The 17,580-nt window shown below is 39.9% G+C and overlaps 2 protein-coding genes across 2 annotated transcripts in view; one reads left to right on the top strand and one right to left on the bottom strand.

The window, feature by feature from the left end:
- Nucleotides 1-16,469, top strand: part of syk (spleen tyrosine kinase) — a 36,302-nt gene extending 19,833 nt beyond the window's left edge. The window contains exons 6-16 of the mRNA XM_080419258.1: nt 471-609; nt 1,392-1,467; nt 2,312-2,334; nt 2,454-2,516; nt 3,353-3,428; nt 5,059-5,218; nt 7,014-7,223; nt 8,488-8,677; nt 9,784-9,924; nt 12,108-12,220; nt 12,943-16,469. Coding sequence (XP_080275384.1) covers nt 471-609; nt 1,392-1,467; nt 2,312-2,334; nt 2,454-2,516; nt 3,353-3,428; nt 5,059-5,218; nt 7,014-7,223; nt 8,488-8,677; nt 9,784-9,924; nt 12,108-12,220; nt 12,943-13,015 — 1,264 coding nt within the window. The 3' untranslated portion in view covers nt 13,016-16,469. The remainder of the gene's footprint in view (nt 1-470; nt 610-1,391; nt 1,468-2,311; nt 2,335-2,453; nt 2,517-3,352; nt 3,429-5,058; nt 5,219-7,013; nt 7,224-8,487; nt 8,678-9,783; nt 9,925-12,107; nt 12,221-12,942) is intronic.
- The window catches only part of LOC308077758 (BRCA1-associated protein-like), an 801,007-nt gene that overhangs the window by 247,187 nt on the left and 536,240 nt on the right, over nt 1-17,580 (bottom strand). The window lies entirely within an intron of this gene.

Below are 17,580 nucleotides of genomic sequence, written 5' to 3'. Positions count from 1 at the left end.
GACCACGTCATTAGACCACAGACCCCCATTTGATATCTTTCTTTTTTGTATCTCTGGGACTGAAGAAACACTATGTAGCAATGATTATCAGAATATAGAGTTATTAAACACCAGTGTTGATGTTTACAGCACATTTTGACGTAGTTTTAGTCTTTTGACTAAAATTCCATTTAGTTTTAGTCACATTTTAGTCATCTGAAATGTTTTAGTTTTTGTCTAGTTTTAGTCGACTAAATATCATAAGATTATAGTCGACTAAATAGTACATTTAATAGTGTTTTGGCTGTGCCTTGATGGCGTTACATGTTGGAAAAGATCTGCTAATTTCAGAGTGCAACACCTGAGCGCAACCAAGCATAAAATGACTTCTGGACAAATCATGATAATAGCATCACTATTTTGACATTTTACTCTCTGTGTGTGTGTGTGTGTGTGTGTGTGTGTGTGTGCGCGTGCGCGTGTGCGTGTAGAATCCGGCCCAGGGATGAGAAAGGTTCCTATGCTCTGTGTCTGCTACAAGGAGGAGAGGTCAGACATTATCGCATCGACAGAGACCGGACAGGGAAGCTGTCCATTCCGGACGGGAAGAAGTTTGACACCTTGTGGCAGGTCAGTAGATTACACCTTAAGTCCATGCAAACCATAATGATAAATCAGAGACTCGCTTGATTTTATGTATCCAACATGACAGCCATGTAAACAAACACCATGTCATTTACAGCTAAACGATGCTCTCAACAATGTTTTAGAAAACATTTGAAGTGAGAAATAGACGATGCAGTAACTGAACGTGTATTCTATTTGATCAACACTTACTTGTTTTCTGAGGCAACCATGTCCGTCCAGTGCAACACTTATGGAATACTTTCATTGCCGTAAGAAAGGAAATACTTTGTTTTGTTGTTACTTGTGGGTCAATGTATTAATTAATTTATTAAGTAGCCGTGTGATAAGCGGGATCCTTCATTTAATCATCCTGTCGGGGGTTATTTCTCAACAACGACCGGCGCGTCGTGAATTATCCCTTTCTTAATCCCTGTCTGTCTGTCTGTCTGTCTGTCTGTCTGTCTGTCTGTCTGCCTGCCTGCCTGCCTGCCTGCCTGCCTGCCTGCCTGCCTGTCTGTCTGTCTGTCTGCCTGCCTGCCTGCCTGCCTGCCTGCCTGCCTGCCTGCCTGCCTGCCTGCCTGCCTGCCTGCCTGCCTGCCTGCCTGCCTGCCTGCCTGCCTGTCTGTCTGTCTGTCTGTCTGTCTGCCTGCCTGCCTGCCTGCCTGCCTGCCTGCCTGCCTGCCTGCCTGCCTGTCTGTCTGCCTGCCTGCCTGCCTGCCTGTCTGTCTGTCTGTCTGTCTGTCTGTCTGTCTGTCTGTCTGTCTGTCTGCCTGTCTGTGTCTCAGTTGGTAGAACACTACTCCTACAAACCAGACGGTCTCCTCTGTGTGCTGACAGAGCCATGTGCACGACCTGAGAGAGGTAACACACACACACACACACACACACACACACACACACACACACACACACACACACACACACACACACTGCATATATCCACACGTTTCCTAGGGAGCTTTCTACACTTCTTAAAGGAGCGCTTCACCCATTTTCGATGTTATCTTCACATACAGTGATTGGTCCTCACTAATGCTCGTTATAATAATAAGGCACCATTTCTGTTCCCCTCACTCCTCTGTGTCTCAGAGGAGGGCTGTGGACAGTTCAGAAACCTGTCTACCAGTGACATCATCCATGGGGGATTTCCAAGCTAATGCAAGCTACAGACATTCATTGCATTCTCTTCCTGTAAATGTAGCATGCTGAAATAGAAGCTTTTGTTCTTGTATTCATAAGAATAAAATAAAAATGTATTTCAAATCTTGTTTGAAACGACCAAAGCTGCCTACCAATGACGTCATTAAGAGTAAGGTTTCTGTACTGTCCATACAGCCCAGTGTTGAGACACAGAGCTAGTAAACAACAGAAACATCTTATAATGAGCTTTAGTGAGAAGAACCAATTACTGTATATGAAGATAATGTTGAACATGGTGAAATACTCCTTTAAAAGGAAAAAAGAAAAACAGATTAGCTTTTTAGGCGCTGTCCTGGCTGGCATCTAATAATAATGTCATGGAATAGATCAACATTGTGTTATGTTTATTAATAACTGTATGTGTTGTTATTATTGTTTATTAATGACTGTATGTGTTGTTATTATTGTTTATTAATGACTGTATGTGTTGTTATTATTGTTTATTAATGACTGTATGTGTTGTTATTATTGTTTATTAATGACTGTATGTGTTGTCATTGTACAGCTGGGATGCCAGGCGACCACCCTGTAAGTATAACATGTTATAATATCTCTACCTGAATGACCTGATTGATTATTATGACATTTATCTCATTCTTTAATCCAAATGAATAATTCCTATGAATGTGTTCTGGTCTTCTCTGCAGGGAGGGGCCGTAGCGGGCATGTTCAAACGATTCATGCCCACTTCTGTACCCGGACGACTAAAGGTGCTCCAACTTCATTCATTGATTGATTGATTGATTGATTGATTGATTACTAGTTATGATCAGTGGTGGAAAAAGTACTCAATTTATTCACTTAAGTAAAAGTATCAATACTGCAATATAGAAATACTCTGTTACAAGTAAACATCCAAAAAAGTAAAAGTACAAAAGTTTTGGCATCAAAATGTACTTAAAGTACCTAAAGTAAAAGTAGTCATTATGCAGAATTTCAAGTTTTCTAATGTATACAAATATCTTGAAAATAGCAGATCTACAAGCTCACAATGCGTCGCATCGCGACGCATTGTGAGCTTGTAGATCTGCTATTTTCAAATGGCCAAAATGTATATGGCCAAAATGAAGTGGTTATTGTATGTTTTGTAATAATAATCAAAATCTACAAAGTAACTAAAGTTTACAAATATTTGTAGTGGAGTAAATGTACAATATTTGCCTCTGAGATTTGGTGGAGTAGAAGTAAGAGTACAGAAAATTGGAAATAGTCAAGTGAAGTTAAGGTAAAAGTACCTAAAAATTGTACTTAAGTACAGTACTTGAGTAAATGTACTTAGTTACTTTACACCACTGCTAGTTGCGACATAGTGTGTTTCAGCATCAGTGCTTTTAGCACCATCTAGGGTTGTGCTGTGGCCAATGTCTTACATTAATAGAATTACATGAATCAATCTTTGAGTTAAAAACTATGTTAGTAGAATCTGTCTTGAGAGATTATGTTACTTATAATCCAATACTTAATAGGTTCCATTTTCAGACCGTTTCCTCTGACATGTGAAGGTGTTTTGTGTTGTTTTGTGTCCTTGTCTAATATTGTGACACAGAGCTGGGGCAAACCCACACACAAGTCCTCCGAGAGCGTCAACCCGTATGCTATCAGGGTGGCCGGCAAAGGGACAGGTACGTACACACACACGCACACACACACACACACACACACACACACACACACACACACACACACACACACACACACACACACACACACACACACACACTCTCACTGGAGTATTTCCAAATGTCAGTACTTGTACTTCTACTCCACTACATCTCAGAGGCACATATTGTACTTTTTACTCCACTACAATTATTTGAAAACTTCTTACTAGTTACTTTGTAGATTTTGATTATGAACATATACATTAACCACTTCAGCCCTATTAACTTTGGCTATTTTAAAATAGCCGATCTACAAGCTCACAACGCGTCGCGATGTAAAGTACAGTCCTTTTCTCTAAGGATAGACTAGGGTTTAAAGTCAGTAGTTCCCACACTTCTAGCTCAATCAGACCCTAAAGAGAAATAAGACTTTTGCCCGAGACCCAAAACTAGTGAAAATAGCAAATCTACAAGCTCACAGCGCCTCACTTTCAATCAGAAACACTCACATCAAAGTAGATAAAGAACCATTTATTGCCACAAATGGAATACAGTTAAGCTTGGCGTTAAAGCTCCGCTCTTGGGAGAATATTTTCTGAATTTTGTGGAAGCAGCCTGCTAAGCATATATTCAGGAAATGCTTAACCCATTGAGACCTGAAGCCGATTCTACATGTCTCCTAAATCTCAGTATTCTGAAAAACGTATGTTTCCATATCAGTGGTGCTCAATCTTTTTCATGTCAAGGACCCCCAAAATTATATGTTTTTGGCCGCGGACCCCGATCAAAATATTTTGTTCCAGGGACCCCCAGAAGCAAAGATTTGAGTTAAAAATGTTCGCTTTAAAAATATATATATTCAGAAGATTTGCACACATTTTCACGATTTTTCAAAAATAGCAGATCTACAAGCTCGTTGCGCGGCACTCGGTGCCGCGCTATGAGCTTGTAGATCTGCTATTTTTGAATAGCCCAAAGCGTAAAATAATGCTTTTTAGCTCAAATCAAAAAATGACACAGTTCACAAATCCCCCATAGGGATACAATGTCAACAATAAGCAGTACATTGACACATTAGTTAGAATTAGCAGATATACATGATAATCACAAGTATTTGAGCCTATGCCAGGGGGTGGAGGAGGAGCTAACAAAATGCATTGGTTCAGCAACCAAGAAAGACCTAGAGAATATGAAGCCGTATTTAAAGGAACCTCTTTGCTCATGCGTGAGCTGTGATTGGATAATGAGTGTGTGACGTAATGACCAGCAGCGCTGTGAATGGGGAATAGAAAGCTGATGTTCAACATCAGCTGCTTACAGCTTTGGCGTGCAAGACTTCCGTGTCCTGCACTTCATTTTCTTCATTTGCGCTGTGTTGTGAGCTTGTAGATCTGCTATTTTCATGTTTTAAGCTAGCTTTTTTTTCTTTTCTTTTTTTTATGACATACTTGGACATTTTTGGAATTGTTTTTAATGCATGAAAAGTTGTAATTTAATATATAATGATTATATATAATAATATATTTATATGTTTTTTGAATGTAGGAAACAGAAAAAAAGGGGATATTTCGTCTTATATTTTGTGTGTGTGTGTATGTGTGTGTGTGTGTGTGTGCGTGTGCGCGTGTGTGTGTGTGTGTGTGTTGAGCAGAAGCCATGCCCATGGACACAGAGGTGTATGAAAGTCCGTACGCTGACCCTGACGAGCTGAGGAGCGCCAAGGTGGAACGCCACCAGATCATCCTGGAGGACGGAGAGCTGGGCTCCGGGAACTTTGGCACCGTGATGCGGGGCGTCTACAAGATGAGGAAGTACGTTAAAATAAGACAAAATATGCCTTAACCCATTAAGACCTGGAACGCATCTGTGCCATTTTTTTGATTTAAAGGAGAATTCCGGACAAATTAAGTGTTATCTTTGATGTCTCGTTACTCACCTACCGATGTGAAAAGTAGCGTTCTTTTTTTTCATATATTCCCCTGTCGTCATTTTTTAAACACCCTCCGTTGTTATAATGGGAGCGTGAGGGTTAGTGAAATTCGTCTATTATAACCGACGCAAAGTTGTTTTTTTCACTACTAGTATTCATAGTAGAGTCTCATGATAGTCAAACATGCGTTGAAACTATCTGCGAGGCTGCCGTCAATGGCGAACGATTTAACACTGGTTGCTTGTTTCTTCCAGAACCTGGCAACTCGTGTTGCCAGATTCTGGAAACAAGCAACCAGTGTTAAATCGTTCGCCATTAACGGCAGGCTCGCAGGAATTTTCAGCGCATGTTTGACTATCATGAGACTCTACAATGAATCGTAGTAGAGAAAAAAATAACATTGCGTCGGTTATAATAGACGAACTTCACTAACCCTCACGCTCCCATTATAACAACGGAGGGTGTTTAAAAAATGACGACAGGGGAATATATGAAAAAAAAGAACGCTACTTTTCACATCGGTAGGTGAGTAACGAGACATCAAAGATAACACTTAATTTGTCCGGAATTCTCCTTTAAGCTAAAAAGCACTAAAAAGCACTCTGGCTATTCAAAAATAGCAGATCTACAAGCTCATAGCGCGGCACCGAGTGCCACGCTATGAGCTTGTAGATCTGCTATTTTTTTTTTATCGTGAAAATGTGTTCAAACCTTTGAATGTATATATTTTTAAAGCAAACATTTATAACTCAAATCTTTGCTCCTGGGGGTCCCTGGAACAACATATTTTGAGATGGAGGTCCACGGCCGAATACATATCATTTTGAGGGTCCTTGACATGAAGAGGTTTGAGCACCACTATATAGAAACATATGTTTTTCAGAAAACTAAAAATAAGATGAACTTTTTCTAAAAAAATATTAATTTGATGACCGGCAGCGGTTCCAGTAGGAGAGAGAGTCTCCTTTGTGTCTCCTACCGGAACCGCTGCCTACCGGTCCGCTGGTCATCACATTATTGTCTTAGAAATGAGACAAAAACTAAAATATATCCATGAATTGAAGTCTCCATGAGGTGAGTAATAGATAGATAGATAAATAGGTTACCATCAGGTACACAGTCAAAGTTATTTCTTTGGCTATTTTAGAAAAATAAATCGTGAAAATATTTGCAAATCTTTGAATATATATTTTTCTTAAAGCGAACATTTTTCACTCTGTTACAACTTTTGGGGGTCCCTGGAACAAAATATTTTGAGATGGGGGTCCGCGGCCAAATACATATAAATTTTTGAGAACCACTGATATTATAGCAACGTACATTTTTTTCAAAAAACTGTTAGGATTTAGGGGACATCTGTAGAATCCCCCCAGAAGCAAAGATTTGAGTTACAAATGTTCACTTTAAAAAAAAATATATATATATATTGAAAGATTTGCACAGATTTGACAAGATTTTTCCAAAAAATAGCAGATCTACAAGCTCTTAGTGCGGCACTCGGTGCCGCACTATGAGCTTGTAGATCTGCTATTTTTTTAATAGCCCAAAGAAATCAAAAAATGACACAGATGCCTTCCCCGGTTTGAATGGGTGAAGTTCAGTACTTGAGTAAATGCACTCTAGTTACTTTTCCCACATGCAGTTTTAAATGCTCTTGTGGTGGTTTCCTCGGTTAGGACGGAGAAGACGGTGGCGGTGAAGATCCTGAAGAACAACAACGACGACCCGGCCGTGCGGGAGGACATGCTGCGTGAGGCCGACGTCATGCAGCAGCTGGACAACCCCTACATCGTCAGGATGATCGGGATCTGCGAGGCCGAGAGCCTCATGCTCATCATGGAGCTGGCAGACCTGGGCCCGCTCAACAAGTTCCTGCAGAAGAACAAGTGAGTGCTGTCTGTCTGTCTGTCTGTCTGTCTGTCTGTCTGTCTGTCTGTCTGTCTGTCTGTCTGTCTGTCTGTTTGTTCTGTCTGCCTGTCTGTCTGTCTGTCTGTCTGTCTGTCTGTCTGTCTGTCTGTCTGTCTGTCTGTCTGTCTGTCTGTCTGTCTGTCTGTCTGTCTGTCTGTCTGTCTGTCTGTCTGTCTGTCTGTTCGTCTGTCTGTCTGTCTGTCTGTCTGTCTGTCTGTCTGTCTGTCTGTCTGTCTGTCTGTCTGTCTGTTCTGTCTGTCTGTCTGTCTGTCTGTTCTGTCTGTTCGTTCTGTCTGTCTGTCTGTCTGTCTGTCTGTCTGTCTGTCTGTCTGTTCTGTCTGTTCTGTCTGTCTGTCTGTCTGTCTGTCTGTCTGTCTGTCTCTGTCTGTCTGTCTGTCTGTCTCTGTTTGTTTGTCTGTCTGTCTGTCTGTCTGTCTGTCTGTCTGTCTGTCTGTCTGTCTGTCTGTCTGTCTGTCTGTCTGTCTGTGTCTGTCTGTCTGTCTGTCTGTCTGTGAAGATTTGTTTTGGCCATTAAAAAATAGTATAATTGTTGATCTGCTATTTATTTATTTTTAATCGTGAACATTTTTGCAAATTTTTGAATACATTTTTTTATTTTATTTTTATTCACTCCAATCTTTGCTTCTGGGGGTCCCTGGAACAAAATATTTTGAGATGGGGGTCCGCGACCAAATACATATCATTTTGGGTGTCCTTGGCATGGGAAAAGTTTGAGCACCACTGATATAGCAAACAAACAACAAAAATATATGTATTTGGCCGCAGACCCCCATCTCAAAATATTTTGTTCCAGGGACCCCCTGAAGCAAAGATTTGAGTTAAAAATGTTCGCTTAAAAATATGTATATAATCAATGATTTGCACACATTTGTTAAAAAAAATCAAAAACAGCAGATCTACAAGCTCATAGCACGGCACCGAGTGCCGTGCTATGAGCTTGTAGATCTGCTATTTTTTGAATAGCCAAAGTATAAGATAATGGTTTAAGTGGTTACACAGATGCGTTCGGTTTGAATGGGTTAATGGTAGATCCCTAATCATCCTCATTGATCTCTACAGACATCTAACAGTGAAGAACATCACAGAGATGGTTTTAATAGTTAATGGTAGATCTCTAATCATCCTCATTGATCTGTACAGGCACCTAACGGTGAAGAACATCACAGAGATGGTTTTAATAGTTAATGGTAGATCCCTAATCATCCTCATTGATCTGTACAGACATCTAACGGTGAAGAACATCACAGAGCTGGTGCACCAGGTGTGCATGGGCATGAAGTACCTGGAGGAACACAACTTCGTGCACCGGGACCTGGCGGCCAGGAACGTCCTGCTGGTCACCCAGCACTACGCCAAGATCAGCGACTTTGGCCTGTCCAAGGCCCTGACGGAGGAGCAGGACTTCTATAAGGTACACAGTAGGGGTGTGATGTAACTAAATACATTTACTCAAGTACTGTACTTAAGTACGCTTTTGAGGAATTTTTACTTTACTGGAGAATTTCCAGTACTTTTACTTCTACTCCACTACATCTCAGAGGCAAATATTATACTTTTACTCCACTACAATTATTTGAAAACTTTAGTTACCGGTACTAGTTACTTTGTAGATATAAATTATGACATTATAAAACATACATTAACCACTTCAGCTCTATTTTATACCTAGGCTAGTTGAAAATAGCCGATCTACAAGCTTGTAGATCTGCTATTTTCAAACCTTTTAGTACTATTACTTTTGGTACTTTAAGTATATTTTGATGCCAATACTTTTGTACTTTTACTCAAGTAACATTTTTAACACAGGCCTTAAATCTGAGTACTTCTTCCACCACTGGGTACACAGTACAACTTCATATACTGCACTGAGACACTTTCTTTTTTTCAAGATTTCTTTTGAAAATAGCAGATCTACGAGTTCACAACGCGTGGCATCTCTGAGCCTGTAGATCAACTATTTACAAATATCTGATGCTCATGTGGCCTATATCTGTGGTTCTCAACCAGTGGTCCGGGGACCACCAGTGGTCCTTGAGGGGGTTCCAGGTGGTCCCCAGCTAAATGATAGGAGAGTTGGTAACCAAATGGACCCTTATTAGATCTTTAACTCCTGAGAGTGTAAAGATCCTTACGGGTTCATTTGGTTTCATGTTACGCTCTCAAGAGTTAAATAATTGTTAAACATCTGCATTACTTCATTAAAGAATTGTTATTTTGATCAACATTAGCCTGTCATCTCTCCTATTGAACCAACATCAACACAGCATGGATGCAATTGTGGACAAAATCTTATCCAACGATAACAACATATTCTAAGCTTTGGGTCTGAGAGTCTAAATGTCATCAAACGGTGATGAATCTGTGGCTGAAATGCCCAATAAATAATGGACTTTGATAACGAAAAGGGTTGAAAACCACTGGCCTATATTAGTCGCTTCTTTTGGGCTTGTGTCCAAAGACTTAGCTGCTCATTTCTCTGGTAAAACACAACACTGACTCCGTTCCGTTCCGTTCCAGGCGACCCACCATGGCAAGTGGCCCATCAAATGGTACGCCCCAGAGTGTATGAACTTCCTCAAGTTCTCCACCAAGAGTGACGTCTGGAGCTTTGGGGTGCTGATGTGGGAGGCCTACTCCTACGGACAGAAACCATACAAGGTGTGTGTGTGGGTGTGGGTGGGTGGGTGTGTGTGTGTGTGTGTGTGTGTGTGTGTGTGTGTGTGTGTGTGTGTGTGTGTGTGTGTGTGTGTGTGCGTGTGCGTGTGTTTTTATTTGTGTGCGTGGTGTGCGATATCGCGTAGCTTCTATTTTATGTTAAAGCAAAGGTTTGATTTCATAGCAAGAACACACACAGCCTTCTGCCAGGCCGTAAATCACTGTCCATTTGGCTATTAGAGGCTGTAAAACGTGGATGAATAACACCTTCAATAATATCTGTTTACTAACACATTATGTACAAATTCACTCACGCACACAGATGTTTTGACTATGACACACGAGTGTCTCATTAAAGCAGGGGTCTTCCACATTTTTCAGGCCAAGGACCCCTTAGCTGAGAGAGAGATGAAGCAGGGACCCCCCACCACTACATATTGCATAAAAATGTTTTGCACATTTTTTCATAGATTTCATAGCTAGCTTCGTAGAGTTGAATCAAATACCACCGAAGTGGAAAAGGCGGCACTCCAAAATAAAGGATGCAAGACTGGCTCAGATACACATTCTCATTTATTGGGAACGCTTACGAGTTTGGGCCTCAGCCTTCCTCAGAGCACATTTAACCCATTAACACATCGACCGCCAGAGGTTAATCTCATAATGTACTCACCAGTGCCAAGGTGTTTTTGTTGTTTTTTTGTTTTTTTCATGTCGCCATAGATCTTGTTAAAATCCTTAAGATTGAGCCGTACACGGTCTGTTTACATCCGCGACATCCCACTGTATCTCCCAGTGAAAACCACGTGTCAAACGGGGCATCCATGTTTGAGTTAGAGCGGATTACGTTAAACAGTGAAATGCGAGGAGAAAAAACTACAGGAAGAGAATTGAGTTTCAGTTTCGTCTGTAGAACGAGGGCGGACGTGATCGTCAAAACCGGATCCCAAATAATTCCGTTTCCGGTCATCAAACCGGAAACGGAAGTGGATCAAAAACATTCCGAAAGTGCACCCGGAAATTTTTAGCGCGAAAAGACCGTGGACCGTAGGGCTACGGTCTCGGCGCTTAACAGTTGGATTTAACGGACCGTAGGACTACGTTCTTGGCGGTTAATGTGTTAAGACCGGGAACGCATCTTTGTGTAATTTTTAGATTTTTTTGCGCTTTTCAAAAAATAGCAGATCTACAAGCTCATAGCACGGCACAGAGTGCCGCGCTATGAGCTTGTAGATCTGCAATTTTTTGGGAAAATCGTGGAAAGTCTTTTGAATATATTTTTTAAGCGAACATTTTTAACTCAAATCTTTGCTTCTGGGGGATTCTACAAAGGTCTTCTAAATCCTAACTAATGTTGCGGTAATATCAGTGGTTCTCAACATGTACAGTATTTGGCCGTGGACCCCCATCTCAAAATGTTTTGTTCCAGGGACCCCCAGAAGTTGAAACAGAGTTAAAAATGTTCGCTTTAAAATATATATATTCAAAGATTTGCACACATTTTCACGATTTTTCAAAAATAGCAGATATACAAAAGCTCATAGCGCGGCACTCGGTGCCGCGCTATGAGCTTTTGTATATCTGCTATTTTTGAATAGCCAAAGGAATCTAAAAGAAATTACACACAGATGCGTTCCCGGTCTTAAAGGGTTAAAACGTTTGGTGGTATTTGATTGAAGTTATATTTATAGCTGATCACCCACTGCCTAAACAGAAGAGGCATCCAGAGGATGCCTTTTATTTTCTTAGCTTCGTAGAGAACTATCATCAGTGTATTTTCAGACATTTAAAACTCAGGACTTAGTAAACTTAACCCGGAGGCTCTGTACGTAGTTTGCTCTTTTTTCACTCTACACCAAACCTCTTTTCCGAAAATAGCAGATCTACAAGCACCGCGACGTGTTGCGAGCTTGTAGATCTGCTATTTTCGGCTAATGTTCCCCTCAGAATAGGGATGCTAGGGTTCATGTGGTTAATGTAAATACATTTAAACAAAGTTCTTATCACACAAAGATTTGCCCCCCCCCCCTGTAGTAACTCTGAGGACCCCCTAGGGGTCCCAGACCCCCTGTTGAAGACCCCCCTGTTGTGTGTGTGTGTGTGTGTGTGTGTGTGTGTGTGTGTGTGACTGTGTGTGTGTGTGTGTGTGTGTGTGTGTGTGTGTGTGTGTGTGTGTGTGTCAACAGGGCAAGAAGGGGACAGAGGTGATGGAGATGATCGAACACGGCGGGCGCTTGGAACCACCGAACAACTGTCCTCTGGAGATGTACGAACTGATGAAGAACTGCTGGACATACAGGTGAGGGACGCAACGAAAATGAATTATATATATGTATATATATATTTTTTAATTGTAATTAAAAAAAAAGTGCAAAAATTGCAGATCTACAAGTTTGCAATTTGTCACGCTGTGACCTTGTAGATCTCCTATTTTCACCCTCTGAGTTAGGATTACAAGTAGGATTTTAGTTACATAGCAGACGTTCTTATCTAGACGGACGCACAATAGAGTACAGAAGTCCTGACGTCACTCGTTCATCCTCTGGGTCGTAGAAGTCAATTCTCTATGGAGAATAACATTGGGTCATCTTAGAATCGTCTCATATAAGAATTTTGGTCCAAAAATAAACAAACTGTCTCTGCGATATTGTCAGGGATGAGGCTCTGTATCGTTTATGATAGCCAGTCACTCATATTTGATACAGTCTGTTTCTGGCGAAAATGTTACTAATTCGGCGGAAGTAACATTATCGTTTTCTCACCGTCAGTTGATGCTTCATATCCATACCTGGATCATTTGTTTATTTTTGGAACACAGTTCTTATTTGACGTGATATTAAAGACGTCTATGGGGATTCAGAACGGGCGTGGAAAACCGCAAACCAGGTAGGATGTGTAAATTACGTCAGACTTCGGTGCTCTATAAGCACGGTAAATAATCACGTACCCAGAGGTTGCCTGTTACAACATTCACCTTATGAAGGAACGGGCACTAATTGTAAACACGTTTGTCTGTTCCAGCTCAGAGGAGCGGCCGTCCTTTGCCGTGGTGGAGCCCAGACTACGGGAGTATTACTACGATACGTACAATTAAGACCCCGTGTTCACACCTCGTTAACGACGAAGCATAAATCAGGCTTCAGCCTCTTCCTTCCTTCCAACATTCAAAACTTATCAAACTATGCAACGACTTGAGAGGCGGACCGTGCACTATGCTTAGTACTGGAATGTAGACGCGCATGAAAAGGTGCTGTTTTTTGGGGTTAAAGTAAGTGTTAAATGTACTAATCGCTGCTAATATAGTGTTTGTTCAGTAACAGGAGTCTCCACGTCTCTCCAGCTTTTAACTCTTAAACTGCCAGGGTTTTTAAAAAATAGTACTAAAAAACTGCCAGAAGTTTACATGGTAGAAGAGAGGAAAAATGCTATTTATTTCTCAGTTTATTTTTTAACATTGAAGTGAGCAACTTTTTGGAAAATGTTATCTTTATCTCCTGGTTCTTTGTGACGAACGGAAAAACGGAAAGAACCAAAAAAATAAAGAATCATTTTAGTTTGTTTTTATTCGTTTTTTTTTATTAAAAAAAACGTTTATAAACGTTTTTGGCAGGCAGAGAGTTAAACTAAAGGCTGTTTCACAGCCTAACTTCCATCTGCTCCTCATTGACTTACATTCTACGGTGAAACAGCTCTCATAGTCACTCTTTTAGCATGTAAACGAACACAAACAAAGCTGATTCAGACAATATAGAACATCACCAAACCCATTACTGTCAACTTCCTGTTGATTTTACTAGTTGAAGATCCGGATCCGCGGATCCAGTCCAGGTTTTCTTCTTAATAAGAATAGCAAAATCAACAGGAAGATGACATTTCTATTAAAAAAACAAACAGTAGTGGGTTTGGTGATGTTCTATTTTGTCTGAATCAACTTTGATTACGTTTGTTTACGTGCTAAAAGAGTGACTTTGAGAGCTGTTTCACCTTACAATGTAAGTCAATGAGGAGCTTATTTAAAACTATCAATTTCTAATCAATGGAGCAATTATTTTTAATGTCTTGTCCACCTTTGGAGTTACATCATGGCAAGGTAACTACACAACCCAAACCTCTACCACAGTGGTCTGGCCCTTTAAACAAGTTGGAAGTGATGACACAAATAAATGAGCAGACACTATTGGAACAGGAACAGAGGAACATTGATGATTGGGTAAAAATGGTAACCCACCTGAAAGATATTGTATGTTTATTAAAGAGCTGGAGGGACAGGGAGACTCCTGTTACTGAACAAACACTCCATAGCAATGAGTACTATCACAATATAGAGCTTTATCTTTAAAAACCAAAAACTTTTAACCCTAAAATGTCATTAACAGCACCTTTTAATTGTTGAATAACAGAAATATACGAATAAGGAAATTATTGTTTGAATGCAACCTTCTATGCATTAAAGCTCCACTATGTAACCTTTTTTAATACAATATAACTTATATAATTGGGGTGGTTGTATTTGGTCTCCCTGCTCTTCTATTGAGACATTTAGATGGTGTCAAAGGTCATGTCTCGCCTAGACACAGGATCTGACACGGATTCTGACCTGATGGTCAAGATTCAATTCATCCCCTGAGCAAGCAGGCCGGCTCTATTAGCTCAATGGTAAAGTCAGCACTTGTGCAGGAAACCGGGTTCAAATCCGGGTTAGAAGAGCAAAGTTCCATAGTGCAGCTTTAATTGTAACCACGGACCACTAGTATCTCATGTTTTAGTCTTTTTTATGTTGGTTTCTTACTTGTATTTAATATCTTTTTTTATTCACTGTAAGTAAGAGGAAATATTATATATATATGTGGCGTGTAAGATAAGTTCTGCATGAGGTATGATTCTATTGGTTATCAATCTATAATAATATGGATTTGTATTGATACAAACAGCTGATTTACATGTGACATTTTTGATACTCAAACATGCTTATTATGCAATTTTTCTAAAGAGTAAATTCTTCACGATGCATCTCGATCCTAACGGTGAAATGTATGATCTGGGAAGTTGGACTTTTTTAACTTTTCTATTTTGTTTTGTTTGATTTGGTGTCGTTTTGTATTTATTTTATTTTTTTGTCAATTTTGTGAGCTAGTCATTTTTGCTATATTTAGCACGGGATCATTGTCCCACCACAGAGTATGACTTAAGCATAACTCACTGCATAGCACACCTCCTCTGGTACGCAGTGGTGGAAGAGGTACTGAAATGTTTTACTTAAGTAAAAGTATCAATACCACAATCTAGAAGTACTCCGCAAGTAAAAGTCCGGTATTTAAAATTTACTTGAGTAAAAGTACAAAAGTATTATCAAAATATACTACCAAAAGTGAAAGTACTCATTATGCAGAATGTCCCATTTCACAAGTTCAATATGTATACAAATCTTTTTAAAATAGCCGATCGACAAGCTCACAACGCGTCGCATCGCGACGCGTTGTGAGCTTGTAGATCTGCTATTTTTAAATAGCCAAAGTATATATAAGGCTAAAGTGGTTGAGGTATGTTTTGTAATAATAATCAAAATCTACAAAGTAACTAGTAAGTAAAGTTTAAAAAAAATTGTAGTGGAGTAAAAGTAATTTGGCTAGTAGTGGAGTAGAAGTAAAAGTATTGGAAATTGGAAATGCTCAAGTTAAGTACAAATACCTCAAAATTGTACTTAAGTACAGTACTTGAGTAAATGTACTTAGTTACTTTCCACCACTGCTCGTACCTATATATCAAAGGTGTGTAGCCTTTATGCTAATTCACGTTTGTGATCACAAATCCACACTTGTTTTTTTCTTACATTTGTCCACGGTGTCCACATGAGAAATGAAAAACGCAGCGATATATATAAAGTGTCAACTGTGAAATAATTACCTCTCAATTCAGGTATTTATTTTGTTCAGAAAGGGGGCGTCCATTATTGCATCACCTTTTGTATTCACAAAGACAGTTTTATACATCCATACATGACCTGTAAAGAACCATCACGTTGTTACCATGACAACAGACCTTATCCAGCCGTATCCATGTTGTTACCATGACAACAGACCTTATCCAACAGTATCCATGTTGTTACCATGACAGCAGACCTTATCCAACAGTATCCATGTTGTTACCATGAGTTACCATGACAACAGACTTATCCAACAGTATCCATGTTGTTACCATGAGTTACCATGACAGCAGACCTTATCCAACAGTATCCATGTTGTTACCATGACGACAGACCTTATCCAACAGTATCCATGTTGTTACCATGACAACAGACCTTATCCAACAGTATCCATGTTGTTACCATGACAACAGACCTTATCCAACAGTATCCATGTTGTTACCATGACAGCAGACCTTATCCAACAGTATCCATGTTGTTACCATGACAACAGACCTTATCCAACAGTATCCATGGCAACATATTTGGACTGTTGATGCGTAGCATGACTTATAAATAAAGCATGTCAACGTACTATTCCCTGTGTCTGTTTTTGTAAAATAAAGACTTTGACCCATGAAGACCAGGAGGGGAAGGTATCTGTGTCATTTTAAGATGTCTTTGGCTATTCAAAAATTGCAGATCTACAAGCTCATCGCGCTATGAGCTTGTAGATCTGAAAATCTTTGAATATACTTTTTTCAAAGCGAGCATTTTGAACTCTTCTGGGGGGATTCTACAAATGTCTTCTAAATCCTAACAGTTTTTTGAAAGAACATTATGTTGCTGTAATATCAGTGCTTCTCAAACTTTTTTCATGTCAAGGACCCCCAAAATTATATGTATTTGGCCGCGGACCCCCAACTCAAAATATGTTGTTCCAGGGACCCCCCCCCCAGAAGAAGTTTAAAACTAAATATATCCAAAGATTTGCACAAATCTTCCACGATTTAAAAAAAGAAAAAGCTCATAGCGCGGCACTCGGCTATGAGCTTGTAGATCTGCTATTTTTCAGCTATTAAGCTTCTAAATCCTAAAGGTTTTCTGAAAAACGTATGTTGCTATAATATCAGTGGTTCTCAAACTGTTTCATGTCAAGGACCCCAAAAATGATATGTATTTGGCCGCGGACCCCCATCTAAAAATATTGTGTTCCCCAGAAGCACAGATTTGAGTAAAAAAATGTTCGCTTTAAAAAAAAGAAATATAGCTACAGTATATATATTGAAAGATTTGCACAGATTTGTACGATTTAAAAAGAAAATCAGATCTAGAAGCTCCGAGTGTAGAGTGTCGCGCTATGAGCTTGTGGATCTGCAATATTTTTTTGCTTAAAACATGAAAATGTTGCTTAAGTACAGTACTTGAGTAGATGTACTTAGTTACTTTACACACCACTGCGCACACACCGGCAAACCCAACCCTGCCTCTAGCTATAAGTGAAATGTTTGTAATTCAGTGCATGTGGCAGAAACGTGCCGTTTGCTGAGGCGTTCCATTTAGCTAACTGTCAGGTTGGCTGTTTCAGGCCATGCACAGTCAGATGATAGTTCATTGTGTGGATCCTTCAGTGTGGGGGCTGTGTTGCAGAGTAGACTGTTAGTTTCAGAGCCTTCAGTGCAGTGGTGGAAAGTAACTAATTACATTTACTTAAGTACTGTGCTTAAGTACAATTTTGAGGTATTTGTACTTTACTT

The sequence above is a fragment of the Gymnoscopelus braueri genome (assembly GCF_963280865.1).
Source record: "Gymnoscopelus braueri genome assembly, chromosome: 22".
Classification (NCBI taxonomy): domain Eukaryota; kingdom Metazoa; phylum Chordata; class Actinopteri; order Myctophiformes; family Myctophidae; genus Gymnoscopelus; species Gymnoscopelus braueri.
Note: the sequence above shows the minus strand (reverse complement) of the source record. Positions and strands in the feature narration are given on the sequence as shown.